The 19,126-nt window shown below is 48.7% G+C and overlaps 5 protein-coding genes across 5 annotated transcripts; 3 read left to right on the top strand and 2 right to left on the bottom strand.

Annotated features, from left to right (window-relative positions):
* Nucleotides 1-1,463: 1,463 nt before the first annotated feature.
* Nucleotides 1,464-5,481, top strand: ABOM_010316 (peroxidase/cytochrome P450 family protein; the record flags this gene model as incomplete). The annotated part of the gene is made up of 13 exons (XM_022537444.1): nt 1,464-1,850; nt 1,923-2,020; nt 2,084-2,325; nt 2,383-2,587; nt 2,645-2,791; nt 2,842-2,932; nt 2,983-3,313; nt 3,373-3,692; nt 3,772-4,259; nt 4,316-4,730; nt 4,783-5,019; nt 5,080-5,359; nt 5,423-5,481. The coding sequence occupies 13 exons, from the start codon at nt 1,464-1,466 to the stop codon at nt 5,479-5,481; spliced, it is 3,300 nt and encodes a 1,099-aa protein (XP_022384725.1).
* Nucleotides 5,482-8,263: 2,782 nt separating this feature from the next.
* On the bottom strand, nt 8,264-10,665 carry ccg9 (putative trehalose synthase (Ccg-9); the record flags this gene model as incomplete). Its single annotated transcript, XM_022537443.1, has 6 exons — nt 8,264-8,988; nt 9,061-9,170; nt 9,226-9,690; nt 9,762-10,037; nt 10,089-10,498; nt 10,558-10,665. The coding sequence occupies 6 exons, from the start codon at nt 10,663-10,665 to the stop codon at nt 8,264-8,266; spliced, it is 2,094 nt and encodes a 697-aa protein (XP_022384727.1).
* A 1,270-nt stretch (nt 10,666-11,935) lies between these two features.
* On the top strand, nt 11,936-12,760 carry ABOM_010314 (ADP-ribosylation factor 6; the record flags this gene model as incomplete). The annotated part of the gene is made up of 4 exons (XM_022537442.1): nt 11,936-12,029; nt 12,110-12,268; nt 12,343-12,656; nt 12,719-12,760. The coding sequence occupies 4 exons, from the start codon at nt 11,936-11,938 to the stop codon at nt 12,758-12,760; spliced, it is 609 nt and encodes a 202-aa protein (XP_022384726.1).
* A 2,024-nt stretch (nt 12,761-14,784) lies between these two features.
* Nucleotides 14,785-16,121, bottom strand: ABOM_010313 (cobalamin-independent methionine synthase II family protein; the record flags this gene model as incomplete). The annotated part of the gene is made up of 3 exons (XM_022537441.1): nt 14,785-15,356; nt 15,422-15,838; nt 15,902-16,121. The coding sequence occupies 3 exons, from the start codon at nt 16,119-16,121 to the stop codon at nt 14,785-14,787; spliced, it is 1,209 nt and encodes a 402-aa protein (XP_022384722.1).
* Nucleotides 16,122-17,370: 1,249 nt separating this feature from the next.
* Nucleotides 17,371-18,522, top strand: ABOM_010312 (F-box domain protein; the record flags this gene model as incomplete). Its single annotated transcript, XM_022537440.1, has 1 exon — nt 17,371-18,522. The coding sequence occupies one exon, from the start codon at nt 17,371-17,373 to the stop codon at nt 18,520-18,522; it is 1,152 nt and encodes a 383-aa protein (XP_022384721.1).
* Nucleotides 18,523-19,126: the final 604 nt, after the last annotated feature.

Below are 19,126 nucleotides of genomic sequence, written 5' to 3'. Positions count from 1 at the left end.
GGTTAACTATTCTAGGCTTTTTTCGTGTGTACCTCTTTCCCCCCCCTTTCACTTTTTTTTTTCCCACTCCTTTTGGCGAGGGTTACCCACGGGACTCCACTGAGGTCACGACTAAGACAAAGTTAAATGACGATGATCCCGTGTTCGAGCGCGTGGCTACAAGTTAGGAATTAGCCATTTTCCATTGGACTCCATCATGACAGGATCATGGCTTGGGCGAGAAAAGTCTGCCGAAATACGGAGTAATGTCCCCGCAAGCTTAGACTCCATATATCGTGCTTACCTTGCTGTGTCAGCACTCTCACAATGACATAACCTTTCTTATCTACTAGTAGTCTCGTTGGAGGCCCTTCGCTACTGGTATCGCTTAATCTACTCCGTTAAGACCTACACCCTTACATTCTCGAGGACCATTCAGAATCATCTAACTTTCAAATTACTCATGGTGTTGATCGGTGAGGGACAGTGGGTATAGGAGAAGCTAGGAAAGTATATCTCCAGCACGCGTACCCACAATACTATACGACGGAGGACTGATTCATGTTCGTCGGTATCGTGCTCATGGATGATGGGTAGCATGCCCCCGCCAATGATTTTGTAGCACTTAGCTTGGAGCTTGGGCCAGCAGGAACAAGACTCTACAATTGGCAGTCTGGAGCCGAGGTGGAGCCTGAGCTCTTCCAATTCCACGGTTCCACCTTGCCATGATTATCAACTTGGCATCTACGGAGTACGCGATCGCTGCAGATTCCACATTTGTTGGTGGCTGGCTACACCTCCCGCAGTGGACCAAAGATCAGCTGGCCTATTCACCAGTACAATGATGATGACTTTCTGTAATGCAAGCTGACGATTAGACTTTTCCTATGCTGGTGGGTCGGCTGTACGGTACCACAGTGGTTAGCGAAGAATTACTCCGTAGCTACTTACAGATCCCTTCTACGACCCGAAGTCAATGCGCAGTTCCATGAACTTGAACAGATGGGAAAGTGTACCATCCTTGGTCGATGAAGCCCCCTTGACTGGCCAGTCTGAGCATCTCCACTGAGTCCACTCTCGTCCCAGGTCAACAGGATTGACCAAACATGATCCTTCCTACGCCACCCGCGGGTCTAACCCATATGGTAGGTAGTAGGTACTATTACTTGACAGCATCCGCGATAAATTTCAGCTGTGCAATTAATCTACCCCTAGACTGATTAATTAGTTTTGCTATCAATCGGATTCGGCGGCCAAGATCCACCCGCAGCTGTGGTAGCGATTTGACTCCATGCTGTGTTGCGCTTTTAAAGCTACTGCTCCGTACGACGACACCCAGGAAACTTCCTTTAGCATTTGTCGGTCCAGATTCTCCTCCGTTTCTGATCTTTGCTCACATTCTTTTATACCCCGCTTCGCGCCTTTTGGAGTTGCTTATCCTTAAATTGATCACCTTTCGTATCTGTTCATATACCATAATCATAATGTTGCGGAGATTTTCTACAAATTTCAAAAAATCGAAGAATGACCGCGAAACCAAGCAAAATGGAACTCAGGTGAATGGAGACAAGCGCCAGTCCAAAGTGTCCCCGGCGCGCCAGGCGTCTTCGGATCAAGAACCAAGCGGTAAGGCAACAGCGGATAGCGCGTCGGTTTTCGACAAGTATGCGCAAGTCCTCCATGCTTCCCAAAGCCCTCTGCCAAACCAGACCGGCGACGGTGCCACGTTTGAGCAGCACCATGGTAGTCTCATGAAAGACATCCAATCTCTTGACTACGAAGGTTTTACAACCGCGAAGGAGCTGGTCAGGACGAAGTTGAAAGGGGAGCTCGTTAACGATAAAACAATGCTTATGGAGAACATCATCAAAGTAAGATTACTCAATGACATGGCGATCTAGTGGGAGGACGGCATTTATTGACAATGATTTGTCTCGATGTAGCTCGTTAGCGGTCTTCCAGGAAACTCTAAGACTCGCGCCGAACTCACAAACAAATTCCTAAATGAGCTTTGGGACTCCCTGCCTCATCCCCCGCTCTCGTGAGTTGATTTGACGCAAGAAGCTGTTGACGCTCAATTGTGGTGGCACTAATCAGGATATAGATTTGTGGGCCCCGAATATTCCTACCGATCCGCTGATGGCTCCAATAACAACCCTACCTTGCCATGGCTGGGCGCTGCTAACACGCCATATGCGAGGTCTATCGCTCCCCTTACAATACAGCCAGGTGGCTTGCCTGATGCAGGCTTGGTGTTTGACTGTCTCTTTGCTCGCGAGAAGTTCACCCCTCACCCGAACAAGGTTTCAAGTCTGTTCTTCGACTGGGCCTCTTTGATCATTCACGGTGAGTTGACAATTATGGACGGTACACCTCCATGATTCCTTGCTAAGGCTCTACTAGATATTTTCCAGACCGACCCCAGGAACCCCCATATGAACAAAACTTCAGGTTACTTGGATCTCTCTATCTTATACGGTGATGTCCAAGAAGAGCAGGACTTGGTTCGTACACATAAGGATGGCAAACTGAAGCCTGATTCGTTTTCCGAACCCCGACTTCAGGCTTTTCCTCCTGCCTGCTGCGTTATGCTAGTCATGCTGAACAGGTCAGTCGTCCTCGCTTTAGCTACATGGTGTTTTGCTGACGAAGAAGTATGACTTAGGTTCCACAACCATGTTGTAGAACAACTGGCCGAAATCAATGAGAATGGTCGTTTCACCAAGCCTCAGCCTAACCCGAAACTCAGCGAAGAACAGCTCAAGAAGGCTTGGGCGAAATACGATGAAGATCTCTTCCAGACCGGTCGCTTGTATGTTTATCCCATCCCACTCAGGTTCAGGGCTTTCTAACATGCCACAGAGTCACGTGTGGTTTGTATATCAATATCACCTTATATGATTACCTGCGTACAATCGTCAACTTGAACAGAGTTAACAGCACGTGGTGCCTGGTGAGTTAACACTCTTGTTCTATGCTGCGAGGAAATCTAATCACATACAGGATCCACGAGCACAAATGGAGGGCAGCGATCCCACGCCATCTGGCCTGGGTAACCAATGCTCTGTGGAGTTCAATCTTGCCTATCGCTGGCATTCTGCCATCAGCGCCAACGACGAGAAATGGACGGAGCAGATTTATGAGGAGCTAATGGGAAAGCCCGCTGAGGAAGTTTCAATCCAAGACCTTATAAAGGGGCTTGGCAAGTACGATAGGAGTCTTTCAAAGGACCCCTCGGAGCGTACTTTCGCCCACCTTCAACGTCAAGAGGATGGCACTTTCAAGGACGAAGAACTCGTAAACATTCTCGCCAATGCAACCGAGGATGTTGCTGGTAAGTCCCCTACCCGGCGAATAAGTGTTGAATCATACAAGCTAAGCATCTTTCAATAGGTTCCTTTGGCGCACGGAACGTGCCCAAGTGCCTTCGGGCAGTCGAGATTCTGGGCATCAACCAGGCGCGTAGGTGGAATGTTGGCTCCCTCAACGAATTCCGCAAGTTCTTCGGCCTGAAGCCATATGAGACGTTTAAGGAGATCAACCGCAACGATGAAGTTGCTGAGGCCCTCGAGCATCTTTATGGGCACCCAGACTACGTAGAACTCTACCCCGGTATTGTTTCTGAGGAAGCCAAGGAGCCTATGGTACCAGGTGTTGGAATTGCTCCTACATATACGATCTCTCGTGCGGTTTTGTCTGACGCTGTGGCTCTTGTCCGTGGCGACCGTTTCTACACTGCAAGTTTGCCCTTTCCATGGAATAACAATACCATTCATCTAACATGCACTATAGGTCGACTACAATCCCCGGAACCTGACTAACTGGGGATACAATGAGGTTCGTTACGACCTGAACGTCAACCAAGGATGTGTCTTCTACAAGCTTGCCACCAAAGCCTTCCCCAATTGGTTTAAGTCTGATTCCATCTATGCCCATTATCCCATGACCATCCCCAGTGAGAACAGGGAGATTATGAAGGATCTGGGTAGGGAATCTCACTACTCTTACGAGCGCCCGTCATACACCCCTCCCCACGGGAATCTGGTGTCCTATCCCAATGTCAAGCTGGCTTTGGAACGTGAAGAGGACTTCCGCGTGGTCTGGAGCGGCAATACTCCGCTCGCCTCTGCTAAAGGTGGCGATGACTTCTGGAGCAAATCATTGAACAATGACCAGTGGCGTAACAGCATCAAGGAATTCTATGAAGACATCACTGCCAAACTTCTGAAAGAAAAATCCGGAAATCTTGCGGGAATTAAGCAAGTTGATATCACTCGGGAGTAAGTTACCCTGATGAACATTACGACCGCAGTACAAGAGCTGACCACGTCTATAGTATTGGAAACCTAGCGCCTGTTCACTTTGCCTCGAAGCTGTTCTCTCTTCCTTTGAAGACCAAGGAGAGTTCGCGTGGAGTCTTCACCGAGAACGAGACTTTCATGAGTATGGCAGTGATCTTTAATAGCATTTTCTTCGATGTCGATAAGACCAAGTCTTTCTCTCTTCATCACGCGGCTCGTGCTGTCTCTCAGCAGCTGGGCCATTCCGTTGAGAGTCACGTCAAATCCATTAGCTCTCCTGGATTCCTCAGCGGCATCATTGGACATCGCCACAATGACCACAACGCCTTGAAGGAGTACGGTGATCAGTTGATCAAAAAGCTTCTGGAAAGTGGCTTGGGTGTTTCCGATGTCACCTATTCTCAGGTTCTACCAGCAGCTGTGGCAATGGTCCACAACCAGGCTCAAATGGTACGCTCCATCTACTCTTGCTACACTGCTCGCTGTTAACACATTTAAATAGTTTACCCAAATCATCGACTACTATCTTTCTGAGGGCAAGAAGCATCTCCCTGAGATTAACCGCCTTGCCAAGGAGGACAGCAAAGATTCTGAAGACAAGTTGATGCGCTACTGCCTAGAAGGCTTCCGTCTGAATGGAACATTTGGATCCTACCGCGAAGCTCAAGCTGACTTCCTCATGACCGATGAGACCGGCGATGTCAAGATCAAGCGTGGCGACACAGTATTCGTTGGTGCTGTAAGTGACTTTTTATTGCCCCGCAAGGCTCGCGGCTGTGACATGGCTAACATCCAACAGGTCAAAGCCAACCGTGATCCTCAGGTCTTCCCAGATCCCAATGAAGTGCATCTGGACCGCCCTCTGGATTCTTACATCCAGTACGGTCTCGGCCCACATACTGGCTTGGGTAAGGAAACGACCTTGCTTGCATTGACGTCTATGTTACGTGTTGTCGGCGGCTTGGACAACCTTCGGCGTGCGCCCGGCCCCCAGGGTCAGCTGAAGAAGATCCAGCGTGAGGGCGGTTACTACGTCTATCTGCGAGAGGATTGGGGAAGCTACTCTCCATTCCCAACGAGTAAGTCGTCCCTGGTACAGCTTCTGGTATGCTAGGAAGGAAACTAACCTGCTCTCTCCGTAGCCTTCAAGGTCCACTTCGACGGTGCAATTCCCACTCCCAAGAAGCGCCTCACCTCCTAAATCACCATTCTTTTGGGGATTGATCTGAACACCGAGGCTGAATAACGTGTTATATTGTATTTGAAAATGGTTTTGCGAGATATCCTAGTTCTTCTGTTCGAACTTGTATGCCGTTATGCTTGGTTGATATTGACATCATTAATTATATACTACAAATGTAGCAACAGTGTTAGTTCCTTGTTTGTACCACGCAAAATTGATCACAAAGCTGGTTCTGGATTTGTTAAACGTATTCTCGGTATATTATTGGGGGTGTCAGGTATCTCAAACCATTATATCTTGCCCGTAATCCAGTCTTAACTATGCCTGCTCGCTGTAGTTCGATCGTCCATTTGCCCATCGCCCTTTTGGAGGATCCAAGTCCCTGTGGAACACTGTTTCAAGACCCGATTCATGCTACAACAGGCTCTTCCTCATCACCAGTCTCGAGCGTAGTATTACACGGCCAAGCCAATGCCATACCCTCTTGTCCCCCCCACCAAACTAATCCACTGTAAGGCCAACCCTCTTTCGCAGGTAGAAACTCAATCCCCAAGCACAAGTCAACCCTAAATGTGCAGCATCTCATAGACAGCTCTCCCCCAAACCCATGTACAGCCAAAGACAAGTCCTCTTCACCAAAAATGAGCACCTCGCAACCAGTCCTGGGAAATTAAACCACCTCACTCACCCATCTGACAGGTTGCATCCCATTTTACATAGAGCGCCGGACCCCCAAATTGCGGTATCATGCCACTCAACTCAGGTTAATGTCGACTACATACCTAGCGCGCTACCAGCTTCCATCTCCACCAGACACAAAGGGGTATCGAAATCGAAATATGACAGGCTGTACGCAGTTGGACAGTCTCTCTATGACCTGTCTTATCCTGATGGTTATCTTCTAAATCCCCCCTTTTTGTCTGGTTTACTTTGGGTTTGTTTCCCTTTGCCTTGTTTGGTACGTAGTTAGTTAGTTAGGTAAGTTACTATTGTTTTACTTAATGACCAGTGGGAATGGTTGTGGTTCCAATGAGCGGATTGCTATTTCAAAAACGAAGCTAGTCGGATACTATTGTTTTATAGTTGGATAATAGTTCGGATTTCTTTCCCGGTGTTATCCGTTGTCTTGCCCTCCGTATTTTGGATGGGGCGGTTAACTTCCAGGATCTTGCTGGATTTTTGGAGAGGTGGAATCACTAGCTGTAGGGAGTATGGAGTACTTCGGAGTTGAGTCGGGCTTCGTGGGTTGGGAATGGTAGCCTTACAAGAGGGTGATAGATCCAGCTGCAGGGGTAATACTGTTACAACTACAAGTCAGGAATGGGTTTGTGATTAGGAGGGCTGATCCACATCAGGTGGGGCCATTTCTTGCTTCCCTCAGGGCTGACGGGCAGAATCTTCGATCGGGAAAGGTTGAATGGTTTGCAGCGTCAGGGGTTCAAGCTCGATATCACCTGTCTGGCTCTATAGAATAAACGCGCTATCTATTTTTCTTAACCGCCCTGAATAATTCTCCACCTCGAAACGACCCATTGGGTACAGAGATAAGGGGTATACTAGGACCCTCGCAGAAAAAAACCCCCTATCTCATCGACAAGGTCCCTAGGGCTCCACTACTCCGTACAAAGTAGCGCGCATTAAGGCCAAGGGTACCGCCTTCTCAAAGAGCCTTAGCCCCATCGTATCGTAAACCAAATAAAAAGCCCACACCGCCTTAACCCCAGAGCGGAAATTGTTCCGGAGCTATTCACCGCCCGCCAACATCAACCTAGTTGTATTAACGCATCGGATCAGAAAAGCATCAACAAATATCCACCATTGAAACCGGTCAAATTCCAAGTACACGGTCTACCTAAAATGCCCCCCAAAGTCGCCAAGGGCGAGTACATCGAAACAGTACGTCCCCAAAACTCAATCCCCACAATCCCGCACGCACCCACTAACCCCCACCCCCCCCGGCGTGATAGGACACCGGGAACAAAATCTCCCGCCGGTCTCAAATTCATGGAACCCAGCATATCATCCTCGGCGGTAAAACGGTCATTCAGGGCGAAGCGTCATTCGGGGCGACTTGTACCGTACCTCCACTAGTTCCAGTGCGAGCGGTGACCAGGGGGGACAGCAGCCGGCGACGTCGTCGACCCCGTCCGTCGCTATTACCATCGGGCGCTATAGTTATATATCGAAACAGGCTGTGCTGAGGCCCCCGTCCAGGTTACATCGGGGCGTGCATTCGTTCTATCCGCTGAAGATTGGGGATCATGTTTTTGTGGGGGAGAGGGCGGTTGTGGAGGCGGCTAGTGTGGGGAACCATGTGCATATTGGGAGGGATGCGGTGATTGGGAGTATGGCCATCTTGAAGGATTTTGCATATGTCCTTGATGGGGCGGTTGTTGCGCCGGGCATGGTGGTGCCGAGTTGGTGCGTTGTTGGTGGTGCGCCGGCGAGAATTGTCGGGGAGGTTGGTGAGGGGTATGGGGTGGAGGGGGCTGAGGGGGGTATGGCTAGGGAGAGGTATCGGTTGGTTGGGAGGTAGAGATGGTTGGATTTGATGTGTGATGACTGTGCCTTGTTCTCTTGTTTTATGGTGTTGTTCTTATACCCCCCCGGTTGTTTAGAGTGTTTCTGTATAGATTTCATTTGAAATGGTTTAACCACATCTCGCTTACATCTCAAGAATTCATACATCCATACGGTCGGTCCACAAATGGCTTCTAACTACCTGACGTCCACGAGTGGAGATTCGTTCACGGTCATTAGTATCTACTTATCGAAGCCAGACCATATCATCGGTCTGGCTTTAGTGCCCGTTCAGACCATTCTGGGGGCAAAGCTCCCGCACCAATCTGCTTTCATCGCTGGTGTACTCTTGGCCTGCCTCGGCGCGAGCCATGTCGTTGATCCATCGCCCGTTCGGCTTGATCTCTTCGGACTTAGACAGCTTTGAAGCCATGTAAAGCCAGTTCAGTGAATTGCCGACGGTGCTCACCTCGTCGCACACATTGTTGAGTGCGAACTTGTGCATGCGTTCGTACAGCTCATCGTCCGTACAGAGGTCCAACAAATGCTGGGCCACTGCGTCGGTGTCTCCCACCTCCACAAGGAAGCCGTTCTGTTTGTCAGCCACTTGAAGAGGGATGCCACCAGCCCTAGTTGCAATGACTGGTGTTCCTTTGTGAATGGCTTCAGACACTTTCACTTCAAATCCTTCCCGTGTAGACAATTGTAGAGCCACCTTAGCCTTCGAGAGGAGGGCATTTAGCAGCTGATCTGACGGACCCAGTCGCACAACACAAATCTGCTCGGCGAGATCCGGGAGGTTCTCCTCGATGTGGGTGACTACGGCATCGTAGATCACCGTACCATCTGGATCATCAACAGAGCCGTGGCCGCAGATCAGCAGCTTGGGGGCCCGTCTGTCGGGAAATGCAGCGGTGAACCGCCGATGGAATTTCACGTATGATTCTACAACCTCTGGAATGCCCTTCGACGGGTCAAAGCGTGCAATCTGAGCGATATATTCATCTGTTTTCATGTTGCTATATGTCAGTCTACAAGCTTCAATGTAATTGGGCTGCGTGGGTGGCCGTATCGCACCTTCAGGGTAGTCAATAGTGGGCATGCCCGAGTTTCTGCAAAAGGAATTAAAAACCCGACCATAGTAGGCAATGTCCCATTCTCGCATGTTCTTGTTCAGGCCATCCAACCTAAAAGGGCTTGTCAGTCACATTCTCCAGTGACACTAGGCTGACACTGCCTTACCAGTCCGTCGATGCAGGCATGTATCCCACCTTCTCTCGGGGCACGTTCTTAGGCACAAAGGACTTCACAGGGTGGCTAATGTAGATATCTGCAAGCTTTATGTATTCCCAGAGTCTCCCCCAAGCTTCTGCCTGCGGGGTCCCCGGTTCGTCAATCAAGTCACTGCGAAGTTGGATGTGACTGCGAAAGATAACCGGTCGGTCCGGGGCAATTTTCTTCGCAATGGGAATCAACGCGGGCATCTGCGGATCATCAATGATAACCACGTCGGCTCCTCCATCTCTGGGGTGTTGCAGAGGGCCGCCGGGGATCAACCAGTATCTCTTCGCATTCTCATTGACCCACTCCGTCACCTGCGCCCAATCCTCCTCGCTCAACCTCTCCTCAGGGGAAGCGACACCTTGCAAAATGTTGTGGTTGTTTTTGGTTACACGGAAGACGCCCGGCCGTGGCTTGGGCACGTACCTAGACCACAGGGTCAGTTGACGTCTGACTACCATCCGAGAAAGCCAAGCAATTCTATGATTGAGTCTTACCATGTGATATCGGTTCCCAGCGAATACGAGAATCTCACGAGAGAATGTCTCATGAGGGCTACACCTCCACCTTGAGGGGTGGCACTGAAAAAGGCAATCTTTGTTTCTCTTTCTTTGAGATCATTCGCATAATGTTGAACTGCCCTCCAGGTCTTGGGGTAAACCGTCTTCTCAAAGTCCTCCAGGTTGGTCAAGCGCACATGAAATGCCGTGTCGACCTCTACTATACCAAGGAAGCCGACCTGAAGCAGAGGAATATTCTCTGGACCAAACAAACTAGACAGCTTCAGTATTTGTCGAACCACCGTGGACCGGGACCTATCTTACCGAACACATTTGCGGCCCATTGATTCGGCCTGTTCATCAATGCCTCTAACCTTCCAGGTCTTGCTGTCAGGAATGCCGAAAGTGAACTTGTCATCACCCTCCCTTCTACTTCCTTCGGGGAGAACTAGAGGTATGATATCAAGCTCAGCCCAGAGCCTCGAGCACAGGCTGGGGCATTGTTTCGCGATGCGCTCTGGCATTGCTAAACCAATGAACTTCTCCATATGGACGTCACTCCATTCTTGCAATTGGTTTATCACGAATTTCTCCAGCACGGGGCATAACGACTGGTCATCTTTTAGGGAGAGCGATTCTTGGATGAAGTCTAAGAGATAGGTGGTATCGCGAATGGCGATAGCAATAGTCACCGTTCCGTCCTCGACTAATGTCGATAGACCAGCGTAGATGGTCTGGTGAAATGAAGAAGTTAGGGCTTGCACAGCTCAACTGATGAAGTAGATATACATACCCCAGAGGGAGGTGCAGCCCAGGAATTGTTTTCATACTGTAGAGAGAGACGACGCTGCTGACGCAGAGACGAACGACGACGTAATATAGCGTTCGAATCGTCAGCCATTGCTTACTTGATTAATTTATGAATACTATAGCTGGACGAGAATGGATGCAGTAGGAAACGGTTTATGAAGAAAGTAGAAGACGGAGAATTGTTTAACGAGAACAAGAACAAGGTACACCAGATAAACTACATATATATGGAGAGAGGATTCCAACCGCAGGCCACAGGACTTTTTGCTTTGTTTGCTGTCCCAAAAACCTGGGGTGAATTGAGATTGGGATTAGGCGGTCCGGTGACCTCATGATTCTCGGCCCATGACGTACAGAGTACAACATCGCCCGTGACAGGCATCAATCAAGAATTACATGTTGTCGAAGTACGACGAGCACACACGCACATGTGCATCGGACCACGCAAGTCTCGCTATATACGCCTCATGAGGGAGCAGGGAGAAGAACAGAAGCACAAGCCGACAAGGCTCCCGCAGGACAGTCAGGGAATGTCACACCATGGAGACCAGACGTGGTTGCACCCGACGGAAAGGAAACGCTTCGGAGCTTTGAATGGCATGGGTATGGACAAAGTACAGCCGGGATCCAGAACCTGATCTCGAATTTGATTCTCTCGTGAAATCACAATGCCAATGAGGAAGATACTAGAGTACTACCGGGGAGGGGAAACAGGGGCCGTGGGGCCATGGAACCGGCACTATTGCCATCACGACGAACATGAACTGCTTACGGGTGAAACAACCGAGATGCTTGGCAGGAATCGCGGGGCTTAGTCATGCGGCAGCCCCTTTTACGGAGTCCGAGTTCAATTGCCCAGCGCGCAGACCCTCGTCGTCCCTCCTCGTGTGGATCGTCGCCTCTTGAAACTCTGGGCCCAATTAATTAAACTATTCATTTCACTTTCGCTCCTTCTGCCACATTCACTCTTTTCTTTTCTATCGTTACATTTTGGTTCAGCCTGTATTTTGCTTTTTTCTTTTTTCCCTCTTTCCTTTTTCTTCTGCCACCTCCCCTTCGCCGACAAGGTAAGTTCGGTTTGTCTCTTGTTTACCTTGCGTCCCCTCCTGCGACGGTCTTCATTGAGATCGCCTTAGTTGACGTGGAGATTGACAGGACGGAGTAATCGACCTTACAGCGGGATTTCTCACGCTTTTCCCACCCCCCCCCCCCCCCTGCTCGTGTTCAACCGCAATTGAAACCTGGTCCCAATTCCGATCGCAAACACGATCGAGAACTTCTGCGCTCAATCAACAGTAGCACTACCTCGCTTTTACGCTTTTACCGTCGGTGACCTTAGGAGCCAATAACCCCTCGCCAAAATGGGTGGTCAAGTTTCCAAGTTAATGGGGAAGATCTTCGGGACGAAGGAAATGCGGATTCTGATGTTGGGTTTGGATGCTGCTGGAAAGACCAGTAAGTCTGCACCCCTGAATCGGGTCACCTCGCTGTGTGCTATGGAAAGGATTAGAGAAACTGATGGGCGCGTGAAACAGCAATCCTGTACAAGCTGAAACTCACGAACCAGGAGGTCACTACCATCCCCACTGTTGGGTTTAACGTCGAAAGCGTAACCTACAAGAATGTCAAGTTCAATGTGTGGGATGTCGGCGGCCAGGACAAGATCCGGCCACTATGGAGACACTACTATTCCGGTATGGCCCATCACAATCCGCTCGGACAAACCAGCCCGCGACGATAAACGCTGACATTGTCGGTATTTTTGTAGGAACGCAAGGCTTGATCTTCGTCGTTGATTCCAGTGATACGGCCCGGATGGAGGAGGCTCGTTCCGAGCTTCACAAGATCATCAATGACCGCGAAATGAAGGATGCTCTTCTCCTAGTGTTCGCGAACAAACAAGATATTTCAGGCCGTATGTATCTCAAGAACCACCAGGATGGTGTGCCCACTAACTTACTCTCCGCAGATATGAGCCCCGAAGACGTTACCAATGCGCTCCAACTCAACAAGCTAAAGGACAAGCTATGGTATGTCGCGCCTAGCGTGGCTACCGAGGGTACTGGTATCTTCGAAGGACTTGTAAGTTTGGTCTCTCGACTTCCGATTTGCTCCATCAAGCTCTGACATGGAATTTCTCGCAGGCTTGGCTTTCCAACAACGTGAAAACACCGGCCCAAAAATAATTCCATCCCTTCCGCCCATCCTTTGCGCTGTAAATCCAGGAGCACCAATTGCATGGCTCTCGTGTATAACATTTCCTTATCTCGTTCGGCCTCTTTCGTTCATGTCCGCTTTGATGACAGAAGACGCAGCATTTGCAGTATGTTTAAATTTCACTTCGTGCGCATGCTTTGCCCATTTCTTGATCTACTTTTCGTTTCCTTACCTTCTCATGATATCCCTCACTGTTTCTATGCGGGCCATTTATATACTCTTCTTTTAATTAATTCTTCCCCCTTACTGCCGACTGCCTTTTCTCCTTTCGACGCATTGCTTTCGCATTGAGTAGAAACATCTTGAAATAGAGAGAATTTTGGACCAACATACACAAGAAACTTGTCTTACCCACGTCTTCGATTCGTTCTTGAAAATGCATACAATCACATGTACACTGACAACAAAGTGAAATCGTCCATACCCCTGATACCGAAGCCTTACAAAGGACCCCATGCTACCTGGGACTCGAAAACCGCACCTCCTGCTAAGCTTCACAACGGCCGTCCATATATCGAAAGCCAAGCCATATTTTAGCCTACATGCAAGGGTGGGCCGGAGCTATTGAAACCTTCTAGTATATACTAACCAAAAGTAATCATAATTACCGACCTCCTATTCCCATAACGAATCAAATTGATCCCATCTTCAAGCTTCGCACTAGTGTATGAAACAATCGCATTCAAATGAACAATGGGGGCCACCCATACGAAGAGGGCGAAACAACATAATTGTTGGAATGAACTGCTATCTAGGAATGTCAACTTGACACTAGTGGCACAAGTCTTCACCGTCTAAGTAGGTCTGCCACTCGTAGTATATCGGAGAGGCATATACAACTTGCCAAACCCCCTTTTATATCCTATACAATATATCAATCACCACCGACAAATCCCCGAACAGAACTATCAACTCATCTGCAAACCAAATATCCGGAATATCAACCAAGACAATGCTCTCATGTCACTCGCCACAGCAGCGAGGGTTGGTAGGAATTAAGAAATTGATCCTAAATAGAACTCGGCTGGAACAGAGAAAGATAGCTTTTAGCATGTTCTGCAAGATCTTCGCCTACAGTTGGACTGGCCGTAAGTACAATGCAGGCTAGTGGCTTGAGGGATACTAGTACTGACATAACCTTCCCCCCCCCCCCAAGGAAGGAAATCACGGAAAACATATACAGTTCCTCATCATAGAACTAAATTAACTTCATTTCGAACGTGGATCGAATAGCTCGACCATGGAGTAGCTATATGGGAAGATACGGGTCCACGTGACTGCTTCACTGGCCGTAAAAACACTCCGAAGTCTATACCAAGTCCGGTCATGATGGCGTGTTTGTGAGTTTGATTGTGGGCGGCTCTCTGGTTCCATCTTGGATGCATTAATTCGAAATTGCACAAGCCAGGATTGAAATACAAAGATGTCTAGTATGTTTGAGTTGCTGAATCCATCCTAGACACATTAGCAATACTGCGTACTATCAAGGGCTCTCGCCAAGTCAAAGCTATCCTGGGCCATTAACGTTAAGCCGAAGGTCTGTTTCGGAAATCCCGATTGCAGCGTTTCATGCTCGGACACATGACATCCCCAAAGATTCAACAGGAACGGAGAAGACCAGTCCTGGCAGGCTGACTGCACTATGCTTGACATTACATGAGAGGCTGCTAACAGCGCGATTGACGCTGGACCCACTAGCTAAGGATGTATAAATGGTGGCTTGATGTTGTTGGCTTCCAAGGTCCTCTCCTTATGATTACTATATTAACCACCGAGCAAGACCAGTGAACTTTATGAACTGAGTTGAATCATTTATTATTGATCAGGTATATACATATCCAGAGCTAAACCCACTAATCCCAATCGGGGGTATTGGTCAACTCTGTACAAAGACATAACTTCGTCACGTTCATACACACAAATACATCGCCGGTCACCCAGCCTGAGTGTGTCTCATTGTTGAAAATCGACATCAAGCGACAACCATACCTACTTAAAGCTCACCAGGCCAGATGTCATTGGCAACTTCCCGGACAAGCTTCAGCTTGGCAATCATGCCGTTTCGGTCAATGGCATTGCCTTCTCTGTGGCTAGCGAAACCACACTGTGGGCTAACACCGACCTGCTTCAACGCCTCTTCAACGGGGATGTTGTTGCCTTCCGCGATGAACTTGGCGGCGTCGTAGACGCGCTTCTTCATTTCTTCCTTGTCCTCAAGCTCAGGGAACTTGCTGGTCACGACACCTAGAATTACATTCTTGTGTGTAGGAAGTTCCTTCAGTGGCTCAAAACCGCCGGCGCGAGGGGTGTCATACTCGAGATAGTATGTGTCGACATTGAGCTCCTTGAACAGCTTGGTTGCAATACGGTCATATCCACCTTCAGAGAAGTGACGGCTACCGACGAAGTTACCACGGCAAATGTGTACACCAACGTGGAAATCGGCGGGACGCTTGGAAAGCAAATCGTTATAGAGTTTGATGTACTTCTCGAATGTCTCATCAGCTGAGATCACATTCAATGGGTCTGCTTCCCAGCCCGCGAGCATCTTGTCAGAACAGAAGTCTGCCGGCATTGTCAGTCAATTTTTCGCAATTCAACATAGGAACTATTATGGGAAAGCAACTCACAAGCCAGGTTGGGGTCATCAAATTGAACATTCCTGCAACCAGCGTCATAGAGGATCTGGAGCTCATCCTGATATGCCTTGGCGATATCGCCGAAGTACTCGTCATCAGTGGCATACACATCCTTCGGGTATGCCTTGCCCTCCTTATACCGCAAGTGATACCAGTTAGGAGCAGCAAGGGTCAGTTTGATGTTCTTGATCTCCTCTGGGGGAACAACGCTCGCCATGTACTTGAACTCGTCGATATAGGTGCTACCGACGTGCTTGATTTTGCCAGTACAGATGACACTCTCACCAGGCTTGTGTCCAGCTTCGAGGAAAGCAGCAACATCGGGGGCATAGGGACGGAAGACATCGGCATCGATGTCGTTTACTTCCTCAAAACCATCAAGTCCAGGGAAAAAAGATCCCCAGAACACTGGATACAAGTTCAATCGTTAGCATCATGCCCTTCTACACAAAACACCAAGTCCTCCCTTACTGTGTCTACGGTATTCTCCATCCGAGACGGCGGCGTAGCCAAGCTTCTTCTGAGTTTCAGCAATCTCCTTGATATCCTTGTTCTCGACAGCAGCAAGGTCAGCCTGAGAGACCTGCCCCTGTTCAAAAGCTGTCTTTGTCTTCAACAGTTCATCGGTACGAAGGAGCGAACCAAGGTGTTCGGCACGGAAAGGGGGGTTGTGGTGAAGCTGATGGACCATATTGAAGAGTCCTGAGACAATGATTCGGTTAGTATATATTGAGATGATCCAAATGTCTCTTTAGTTGGTACCTGTTGCCAAACGTAGCGATTGAGCAGTATTTTGAAAGACAAACTTGACAATCGCAGGAAGGGAATCCTTAAAACAGCATGGGAGGGGCACCCCCGAACTCGGACCCAAGCAAAGTAATTCTATTTCACATCGATTCGCCTTCGCCACGGCTTGAACCTTTCACTAATTGCCGAATGCTTCTACGTTCTCTGAAGTGCCCCACCGCAGAGGCTCTCTCCACATCCTGACTCGGGGAGGAGGTAGTGGAGCTGTGGAAGAGATATTGTCATGATACGGAGTAGATATGGTTAAAGTACGGAGAGAATGACATGAAGGTGTTGACTCTTGCCATCATGTCAATAGAGATGACTGGTGGGTGAAAAGGATATAGGATCATAGATTGACAGACCGGTTTTCCTACGCGGGAGGTAAGAAAGATGAGGCAAAAGGATCTAAAGATTATCTAGATGTGGGTGGGCCATGGGTTGACTAAGCTCTTGATAACCATGGTAACTAGTACCATGTTAGATGGCATTGCTTTCTGGAATAATTTCAGGTTTTTGCCTCTTCCTCTGTAACTGACTGACTGCTCTGCCAACAGTAATTGTTATACTGACCGTAAGTAGAAGATACAGCCATACCGCAGTTTCTACTACTAGTATCAAAACAGTATTTGCAGTCGGCCCTCTTGGAGTTAAATGCTTGGCGCGGACGCTAAAAAAGACCAACATTGGACATGTGGGGAATTTGTCCCAATCCAGAAGGGGGTTTTACCGCAATTCTCCAGAGCTCCTTGCATAACTTCCTCAATGATATTCATACCTTCCATGTCCCTTTGGTAGAACTCAGCCTTGCTACTAATACGAATCATCCTTACTAAACCTTCTTAAAGAGCTTCAAAGCGTGTTATTGGTGAGTCTATTGTTGTCTTGAGACTGTTTCCCTTATAACCTCCGGAAGGGTTGGCGGAGCTCGTGTGACGTATGTGGGGTCGCCACGGCAGTTGATGTCGGCCTCCTTTCCCGGCCATCAGACACAGTATATGACCTCCATCACACACATCTCTTAGTACGGCACGGAGATTGAGGCAGTACAGATCAATCACCCTGCTCAGTCGATGAAAATACTAGCACCTGCTCTCAAAATGTGATAGTCATGGGACACTGATTTCCTCTTGCAGGATATGCCGCATGCGACAATGGTCACTCGAGGATCATCATTGGAAGCTCTGCCGAATGAGCTTCTTGACGAGATTATCTCCAATCTGTCATATCCACCCCCTTCATTAGCCAGGCTACACCAACCGCCAAGCAGTAATATCGTCAAGTCGAGAACTCGGGATCTGAAGAACCTCTCATGCACCTCTTCCCGTTTGCTCGAGGTCACACGACCACGATTATTCTCTCATGTTTGCTTTGATCTCCAGGATGTAGATGAGTTTCTCTCCTTTATATCCGATTCAAGTCTAGCTCGACATGTAAGTTCAGCCGTGGTCAAAGGGCAGCACTCCTCGGACGATCGAGAGGATCCATTCTGGTGGCGCCGGGCATTGTCCTATCTTGATCCACTGCGCATTGCAGTGATTGCATCGCCTTCGTTTATTGGCAAGATGACAGGCGCACAGATATTCGAGGGACATAGCTGGGCTTTCCAAGCCCCACTTCAAATCTTGCAGTTAGAGCAGGACACTCGAAGCTCTGACCTTCCACCACTATCTCATCTTGGAAAGTGCTCAACGCTACTTGAAGCTCGATCATGGTCCTCCCTACTATTCAACGAGTCTTCTTCTCTCAAGGCTTATAACCACTATGAATACTTCCTATTCCAGGTTCCTTCACTGTTCAACACGTGGGGCTCATTAGCACACGTTAGACCTCGCCCACAAAAGTTAACCTCATCCCCCGCGCTGAGCAAGTTGACATCCTTTCGGTACACCGCCGTATTCCCGTTTTATAATCATGTCAAATTAGTCTTAAATGCAGTGGAGCTGATGGAGAATTTACGGTCACTGAGTGTCCAGTTAGCACCGTGTGAGGGCGACAAGGCTACCGAGCTAGAACAGAGGGGGTCTATGGACCCTAGTGACCCTTGGATGGAAATCGCTACAGGTTACTCACTTATCGGGCATTCTGTAAGTGACTTGGGCCGCAGAGGCAGCCTTGTTGAGTTTTGTGCCTGCGACTATGCATTCGACCCTCTACGGGCCGAGTTATCTCCCATACTGGAAGAACTCCTAGACGAAAGTGGATGGGCCCACAACGGTCAAGGAACGTGGACTAAGAAGAGAATATGTTCTGCTGCTTGTGCGCCAGCAACGGTGGAAACCATTGTGCAAACGGTCATTGCTTAACATATGGTCAAAGACTACGATGCCGGCCACCAAACCGCACTGGGTTTGTGTGACCGGGACTCCCGAGAACCGCGGCGATGGGCCTTTTGTATAGGAAAACGTGATGTATAAAGAAAATATATACAGGGCTGGGGGTTATTGCACATATACAGGTCCAAAATGGCCCTATTCTCTTATTTCCAATCAATGTATATGATATTGGTGCCTTAAAGCTAAGGCCCGAACACGTGGAATGGAGTTAATTTTCGGATGCAGTCTTTGCCTCTTGAGATCTACGATCCTAGTCCTAGTATGCCACACCTCAACCTCCAGTATGCACCAGGTCTGCTCAGTGGATTCTTAGTTAAATCATAGTGCTACCATAATAATTCAACATAACTGTCGCCAAAATAGTTTCTCTGTCAGGAACGACCTGTACGAGCACGTCAGACTCATTTCATTCTAATATGGCCTCTACTTCTACTCCCTACAGTTCTGCGCCTGCATTCCCAACTCTTGCCTATATTCTTTTGCCACAACCACATCACGATCAGGTCTCTATGCCAGGAACCTGGGATCTCAAGGATGACATTCGTAAAGCATTCGAAAGCCCTGTACATAGTGT

This window comes from Aspergillus bombycis (genome assembly GCF_001792695.1).
Source record: "Aspergillus bombycis strain NRRL26010 chromosome Unknown contig00123, whole genome shotgun sequence".
Classification (NCBI taxonomy): Eukaryota; Fungi; Ascomycota; class Eurotiomycetes; order Eurotiales; family Aspergillaceae; genus Aspergillus; species Aspergillus bombycis.
The sequence above is the reverse complement of the archived record's forward strand: the minus strand, read 5'-3'. Positions and strand labels throughout refer to the sequence as shown.